This window comes from Microtus ochrogaster, unplaced genomic scaffold, assembly GCF_000317375.1.
Source record: "Microtus ochrogaster isolate Prairie Vole_2 unplaced genomic scaffold, MicOch1.0 UNK81, whole genome shotgun sequence".
Taxonomy (NCBI): domain Eukaryota; kingdom Metazoa; phylum Chordata; class Mammalia; order Rodentia; family Cricetidae; genus Microtus; species Microtus ochrogaster.
This window is the reverse complement of record NW_004949179.1, coordinates 679,346-687,709: the sequence shown is the minus strand read 5'-3', so window position 1 is coordinate 687,709 and position 8,364 is coordinate 679,346. Positions and strand designations below refer to the sequence as shown.

General features: G+C 49.9%; 1 protein-coding gene across 8 annotated transcripts in view; it reads right to left on the bottom strand.

Annotated features, from left to right (window-relative positions):
* Positions 1-5,228: 5,228 nt before the first annotated feature.
* Sugp2 (SURP and G-patch domain containing 2) overlaps positions 5,229-8,364 on the bottom strand; it is a 29,837-nt gene continuing 26,701 nt past the window's right edge. For 3 of the 8 annotated variants that reach the window (XM_026777718.1, XM_026777720.1, XM_026777719.1), the window contains one exon: positions 5,229-7,760. In XM_026777718.1, the coding sequence (XP_026633519.1) occupies positions 7,640-7,760 (121 nt within the window). In that variant the 3' untranslated portion in view covers positions 5,229-7,639. The remainder of the gene's footprint in view (positions 7,761-8,364) is intronic. The other 5 variants (XR_003376661.1, XR_003376659.1, XR_003376660.1 and 2 more) reach the window with 5 other exon arrangements.

The following is an 8,364-nucleotide window of genomic DNA, read 5'->3' as shown; positions in this document are numbered from 1 at the left end:
TGGAACTAGCTCTTGTAGACCAGGCTGGTCTCGAACTCAGAGATCCACCTGCCTCTGCCTCCCGAGTGCTGGGATTAAAGGTGTGTGCCACCATCGCCCGGCAAGCTTTGTTTTTCATACCAACCAAAGGCAGCAGGAGTTGTGTATGCAAGGAGAGTGAGCCCTGGCAAGGCAATTGGGGTGCAGGTACCTGTATTCTATACACCAAGTTCAGAACCAGGTCAAGATGTAAACCATTACTGAGCTGGAAGCATGGCTGCCTGTTGTCACAATAAGACGGAAAAATATGCTCTAAAGGATTGAGCAACACAGCTATTCCTAGGTCTGTTTCCCTTCCTGCAAATGTGGTGGACAGCTGGCAGGGCAGTGGACCCAAGAAGGAAGAGAAGAGCAGCCCCGTCCTGGGTCACTCTGTAATGTTAGCCAGTCTCTCCACTGGCCACCAGCAGTGTGGTCCCTAATACTCTACCCAGGCCACAAGATCTGCAGGGACAGATGCTGGTTCCTGGACCACAGAACAGTGGCATCCGTGCAAGACTGTCTGGACTATAGGAGGGAGCAAGTAGCTCCAGTTGCCCTATCCCCTCCCCCAATGCCTCACTTCAGACAGTAGAGGGCTGTGAAGGGGTATAAAGCTGGACATTAGGGAGGATGCCATTGAACTTGGGGACTTTAGAGGCCTGGCAAGTGGGACCAAATGGATGGAGGCAAGGGGCATGTTTCTTGATAACCTGTGTATGTGTGTACACGTGTGCTTTTATTCTATGATGTGCACTCAGGAACAGAGCAGAAGCAGAGAGATCTTTGTGAATTTGGTGCTGTTCTACACAGAGACTTCCAAGCCAGCAGAGCTGTACATTGAAATCCTGTCTCTAAAACCAAATGAAGAGTTTGGAGAGATGGAGCAGTGATTAAGAGCACTGGCTGCTCTTCCACAAGACCAGGATTCGATGCCCAGCAATCAATGGTTACCCACACACATAAGTGGAAACAAGTGATGGGCCAATAGGACAGGTCAGGGAATAAAGGCACTCGCTGCTAGACGGTATGACTCGAGTTGAACCTGCAGGCTAGAAGGAAAGAACTGATTTCCCGTCCTTCACAAGAGATGATGGCATATGCAGCCACATTCACTCACCACACATACACAACAACTTTTTTTTTTTTTTAATTTTTGAGATAGGATTTCTCGGTGTAATAGTTCTAGCTGTCCTGGAACTTGCTTTGTTGACCAGGCAGGCCTTGAAATCAGAGATCCACCTGCCCCTGCCTCTCAAGTGTTGTTATTAAAGGTGTGTGCCACCACCACCTGGCAACACACACCAATTTTTAATTAAGACCTTATATGTATGGGTATTTTACTTGCATGAATGTCTGTACAGTGCCTACTGAGGCCAGAAGAGGGTGTCAGAGTCCCTGGAACTGGAGTTTTAGATGGTGTGAACCGCCAAGTGGATGCTTGGAATTGAACCCTGGTCTCTGGAAGAGCAGCCAGTGCTCTTAGCCACTGAGCCAACTTCAATAAACGTCATTAAAAATATTTTCAAGTGACAACAAAACGGCTGTGAGCAAACTATCTTCAACCTACTTTCTCTGCAGCTGTGAGTGCAGAGTATCCCTGGAAGGAGACAGGTCTCTGTTCTGCTTCACAAGGGCCAAGTATTCGGGAGACCGGGGTTTGATTCCCCAACGGGGAGCCAAAAAAAAAAAAAAAAAAAAACCAAGGTACAAGTATTGCTTTTTTTGAGACAGGGTTTCTCTGTAGCTTTGGTGCCTGTCCTAACTAGCTCTTGTAGACCAGGCTGGCCTCGAACTCACAGAGGTCCGCCTGCCTCTGCCTCCCAAGTGCTGGGATTAAAGGCGTGCACCACCACCACCTGGCAAGGCCAAGTATTCCTAAAGAAACACAAGGGAGCTGTTTTATGTTGCTGGGGTTCATGTGCCTGTCATTTGACTTTGCGGATGTGTGAGGAGGGAAGCTTCCTGCTCTACTCTGGCTTGTGTTGAGTAGGGGGTCTCTGTGTAGGGTCCAAGATTCCCAGGTCAAGGGACCCTCCTGCTTTAGTGTCCCAACCAGACATGACCATACAAGTGGCCAGAACACACAGTTTGCTATCTGGATTTTGTTTTCCATGTTTCAGTCTATTGTTTAGACCCATCCTCAGCCTCCCAAGACTTGGAAGCTGAGCGAGGGGAACAATCTCCTGTATGAACACATTTCACTACTTATAAATAGCCCTACATTCAAAGTCTCAGGGTGTGCTTGACACAAGCTGGGGTCATTTGAGAGGAAGGGACATCAATTAAGAAAACACCTCCTTAAGAGGGTGCAGGAAGGCCTATTAAGGCATTTTCTTAGTGACCAATGGGGGAGGGCCCATCTTATCACCAAGGGTGGTGTCATCCCTGGCCTAGTGGTCCTGGGTTATATAAGAAAGCAGGCTGAGCAAGCTGTAAGGAATGAGCCAGTAAGCAGCACCCTTCTATGCCCTCTGCCTCCAGGTTTCTGCCTTGGGTGTAGAAGTTCCTGTCCTAATTTCCTTTGATGATGAACAGTGCCGTGGAAATGTAAGTCATAAACCCTTTCTTCCCCAGCTTGCTTTTTGGTGATGTTTCATCAGCAATAGAAATCTTAGACAAGTTGGTATCAGAAGTAGACATTGCTGTGACAGTCCTGACCATGTTTTTGGGAGCACTGTGAGAGGACTTTGGAACTTGAAGCTAGAAGGGTCACTGAGACCACCTGTAGTGAGCTCACCCACAAGTATTCTATACATTAAGATCTATTGGACAAGCCACAGGAGTAAGGAAGGACACTCCACATGGAGTAACCCGTTTTGCAGAGCTACGGAAACAACTGTCTTTTGAATAAGTCATTGTCAATTCTGTAAAAATCTTGTGAAATCATGGCATTTCTCCCTTCTATAGTCTCCCAGCAGTGTATAAACCTGACTTTTCCTGTAGGGCAACAGGATACCTTCCCCAGTGAAGCCCTGGTGTGAAAGCATTGTACTCAAGTCAAACCTTCATCCTCAAAGACAAAATCTGCATAAAACTAGGGCCCCACAACTTTATTGACAGCACTTACTGACAAGAACGGAGCCCATGTCTGCTATAGCAGCACTCAAGTAGCTGTGATCTACTGACCTTTGCTCTGACCTAACAAGCTATTAATATTTTGTATTACCCTTCTTGGTTTCAGTTAACATAAGATCATAGCCTAGGAGATTAGCTGTTTAGATAGGAAAAAGGCCCGGAGTAGCTAAAACTAGCTTCAGAGAGAAAAATTCTCACCTGGGCACCCTGCTGGAGTCAAAAGCAAAGTTGCCAAAAGAGATTTCCTTTTAACTCAACCAGCTAGCCGCTAATACAAATCAAGCCCTTAGGTCATTCTGACTATCCAAGGCCGAGTTCCCAGAGTTCCTAGCACTTCGTAGGCACACCTGCTCTGAGACGTGGAGCCCTCCTTATCAGATCCACTGGCTTCTGTGACTCTGAAAATGCCTGCCTGATACTCTGGTTACTGCCCGTGGAATTGCTAACTTTTCGGTCTGCCTATATAAACTGAAAGCTTTGTGAATGACCCCCTTTTTTCTTCCCTTCTTCCCCAAGGAATAAACAAGCAGGAGGAACGCTTGTTCTACCCCTCAGATCCCTCTCCCCAGCCAGTTTTCCCTGCCAGAGCGAATCTTTCTGGACCCTGAGAGGTTTAATGGGCTTAACCCCAAAATAAACCTCGATAGCCACCGAGTGTTGACAGCTATGTGCGCTGTTCTGTAGGAGCATGGAATACAGGAACACTGAGGGCAGCCAGTGTGGTGGTGGCACAGTCCCAGCACTCAGGAGGCACAACAAGGAGGATTTCTGTGAATTCAAGGCCAGCTGGGTTCAATAAGGGCTACACAGTGAAACCATCTTGGAAAAAAAAAAAAAGACTAGCATTGTTGGAGTGAAATCTTCTGAGAAGTGTTACCCTATAGCACACTTAGGCTGTGTTCCAGAGGTGGCTGACAGTGGACCCCTGCACTTGAACTTGGGTGTGAGACCTAGGTTGTACAGGTTTTGAAGACAAGGAAAGCTGAGGTTTGGCACTAAGAGAGCTATTGACCCAGTGTAGCCCAGGTACAAGAGAAGAGCACAGCAGCTGTGGAGCGAAAGTCAGCTGAAGCCTAGATGAGTTGTGTGCTGCAGAGGGCAGAGTCCAAGAAGTGACCCAAGTCCTTCGGAGGAGCCCAGACCAAGAGTGGATCCCAGACACAGGACAAGATGTTGTTCACAGTTGGAGTTCAGTTTTGCTTTGATTTTGATTGTGCCCTGGTTCTTCCCACTTGAAGAAAATATTAATTTTTATTTTACCAGAGTGTGCTGTTGAGACAGGGTTTCTCCATGTAGCCCTGGCTGTTCTGGAACTCACTCTCCAGAACAGGATGGCCTCAAACTCAAGAGAGCCATCTGCCTCTGCCTGCGAGTACTGGGATTAATGGTGCGTGCCACCACTGCTCAGTGTTTAATTTTTACTTTTTGTTCCTTTTTACTGATTTTGTCCATCGGTATTTTGTTTGCATGTTATGTCTGTATGAGGGTGTCACATCCCTTAAAACTGGAGCTATGAGCTGCCCATGTGAGTGCTGCGAACTGACCCAGGTTCTTCTACAGGAGCAGTCAATGCTCTTAATCTCTGAGCCATCTCTCAGGCCCTCAGAGACTTTGGATTTTATGAGGGCCTGTAGAGTACAGTGGGCCTGGGGAGCAGCCGGTGTCTGGCCTGGGGTAGATGTCATAAAGTCCAGGAGTAGCTTCATTGGTCCTGGACTGTCATCAAGCCTGAGGTGCCTGTTATTAGGGTGGAAGCACTCACCACGAGGGCTGGAGACAACTAGGGACACTTGTTACTGAATCTCAGCTGACAGACTGCTGTCATGCCTAGGAGTGTCTGTATGAGGGCTGGACCTGGAGACAACTGTCATCAGCGCTACAGAGGCCCTTTACCTGTCAGGCCTATGTCTGCACTGTCACCTTTCATGTCCCCTCCTCACAGGACTGACTTTTTTGTTCTGTGGCTCAGGATATCCTCCTGCCTGTCTCCCTAGTGCCGAGATTATAGACATAAGCCACTATATCTAAGTCATCTCCTGTTCTTCCACACAGAGTATGACATAACTCAGGCTGACCTCAGAGGCCCAATGCCTCCCCGCTGGGGCCTCAGTGACTGCAGGGCGGGCCGGGCAGTGGGTCTGCTCCTCATTTATTCTGAGCACTTGACATGACAACACCATGACATCTTAGATCCTCACAAACACAACAACGTCCAAGTGTGACATCATCAGCGTTCTTTTGCATTTTAGCAGGGACCAGAACCAACCTTCACCAAGTACTTCCAGGAACAGGAGCATGCCAGAGCCACGGCAAGCCAGGCCAGCACAGCTTTTGGAATCCATGGCCCTTGTGGAAGTGACCCTGGAACTAGAATGACAGGAGAAACACTGTGACAGGGATAAGGCCACACATATGTGCATCAGGTATCTTCCATAGCCCTGCCCACAAAGCAGCCTGACTGGAGAGCAAGGTGGCCTTAGGAGAGTGAGGACAGCATGGTGTATGTGAGGAGGGTCACGACAGCTCACAGACAGGTGTGAGGTACGTGCTCCCGCTCCCCACCACCTGCCCTGTCCCCAGAAGAGAACCCAAGAATGACATTTCTCAGGTCGGGAGGCGGTCCCTGACAGTCTCAGTTCCGGGAGTACAGGAGACTTGCTTGGCACCAGGGCCATATACCCGCAATTCCTTAATCATCTTGAAGACCCAATGGATCAGCACAAAATGCAGATGCCTGGAGAGAAGTTGGAGAGACAAGCTGTGTGCTCCACTTGCAGAGCCCACCATGGGCCAGGGTCCTGCTCCAACCCACAGTCAACATGGAAGCTGCTAGAAAAGTGAAAGAAAAGACCAGAGGACGAAGCTGCAGCCTGGGTCCCTGCCCTGTCTTCTCCCACCCTATAGACTGGCTCATGGTCAGACTGTGACCCAGCTGCAGTGAAGATCCTCATAGCTACAAAGACCTGTGAGTTGCCAAGACAAGAGAGCCAGGTGGGCCTGGGACTGCAGCAGCTATGAAGAAGGGGCACAGTGGGGCAACAGAAGCTGAGCATTATGACACAAGATCCTCCAGCTATGCTCATGGCTGACACCAGACCCCATGGTGGGAGGCTGGACCCCAGCGAAAGTATCAGCACAGATCAGGGGTGGCAGACATGGGCAGTGCTGGGCACAAGGAGGGCTCTGAGACAGTCATTCATTGCAGCTGAGCAGTGCCTCATCCTTCCAGAGGCCCAGAAAGAGTCTACGGAGACAGCACAGCAATGTCACAGCACCGCCTTGTGGGAGCTGCACCAAGGCCAAAAGTGCACAGGCTGGGGTTTTCCTCAGGATATACTCCCCAGGAACAGAGACAAGCATGTGCTGGGCATGTAAACTGTATTCATCTGGGGCTAAGATTTTAAGAACTCTCCCAAGACAGGGTCCTGCTACACAGCCAGGCTAGACTTTAACTTGTCCTAATCCCCCTGCCTCAGCCTGCAGAGCTCTCAGAAGTCTGCAGAAGCTGAGACACCATTGCTCAAAAGCAAGAATCCACAGAGCTCCCTCTCCATTAGAGCCCAGATAAGCTCTGGAGACAGAAGGCAGGGCTCTCTCTGGAAGGTGGGGCTGTGTGGAGAACTTGCAGGGGAGCCAGGCCCTGGGCACTAACTAAGGCTGAGGAGCTACCTACAAAAGAAGAACAAGATGAAGGACAGAGTCAAAAGCTAGAAGGCAAGGGTGCCTGAGAGCAGTTGCTGCAGGTGCAGTGTCAAGGCCTGGTGGAACCTGACCCGGGGATGTGGAGCTGGCCGAGTACACACCGAGGCTTAGGCTGCAGGCGTCCAGGGCAGGGTACAGGAAGGGCAAGGCTGCTTCGAGGCTTATCTCTGTCGCCAGTGGCTCTGATCTAGTCAGGAAGAGAATGGCTGTTCAGAACTGAGTTTGGAGCATTGTGGGAGAGAAGGTCAAGAACCAAGAATGAGGGCTGGCGACAGGGCTCAGTGGATAAAGGTGCTTGACACCAAGCCTGAGGCCTTGAGTTCAATCCCAGGGTCCCACATGGTGGAAGGAAAACTGACTTACAAGTTGTCCTCTGCCCTCCACACAGGCACCTCAACACACCTGCTTCACATAGACACACAGTAAATGTTTAAAAAGGGGGTGGGGCAAGAGTGGGAAGGATGAGGCCTGTAGGCCTAAGGCCTTCACAAGAACACCACTGGAGGTCCACAGGAAGGAATATGTAGGCTGGGCAAGGTCATTAATCATCAAGTCTGTACTGGCTGCTTGACCCTGCAAGGGACTGTCAATTTTGAGAGAAACCTTGAGCAAGAACAGGCAGGGCCAAGGGTGGCCTGCTCCCATGATAGCATGCTCAAAGCCCAGCGGAGGCACTGGAGGTGAGATGGGAAGCCTGGGACCAGCAGGCAGCCCCTTTGTGGAGGGAAGTTTCCTCCTGTGCATGCCTGGACAGAAAGAAGGGCACAGGCAGGAAAAGTCCTTTGTCTCACTCAGACTCTTTCTGATGGCATCAGGTGCTGGTTTGGGTCCTGGCACGCACCTATTTGCTGGCTCGCTTGTGTCTGTACATCTGCATCATGCGTTGGCGGAAGACATCAAACGTGTCTTCTTTCTGCTCCGGCCTGTCAGCCCCCAGGCCCTCTCCTTCTGAGAGAGTCCCCCTGCAGAGAAAAGACAACAGTCAAGGGTGGGTGCACAGGGTCATGGGACCTAGAAAGGAAACAGTCATAGGGCCGGGGCATGGCTCAGTGACAAAGTGCTTGCCATGGATGGTAAGGCCCAGGGCTCTCTCCCTAGCATAGCAAAAATCAAACAAGAAAAACACAAGTCACAAACCACAGTGGAAAAGAAAAAGAAAAACTAAGGCTACTAGCTCATGCGAACATGGCCTGGAACTCACAATCCCCTTCCTGCCTCAGCATCCCAAGAGTTAGGGTCACAGATGAGTGCCAGGCCTGACTGGAGCCTTCCATGGGTTTGTTGCCTGACACAAGAAGATGCCTGATGCAGGGGTGTACTGGCACTGAGGAACATGCCCTCTGGATATACAAACAGAGGAGTTGAAGATCTGTGTCCCCACCTTGGCAGCCTGTAATGGCTTCTATAAACACCTGTGCCATAACTACCAGAAATGCTGCTTAGATTCCAAGGCCATGAACATCAGGTCAAAAAGCTGTCCAGATCTATAGAGGAAGGAGTTGGCCATATCTGTACACCCAAATGAGCAGCTAATTAAAAACAATGACCCAGCTGTATGTACATTGT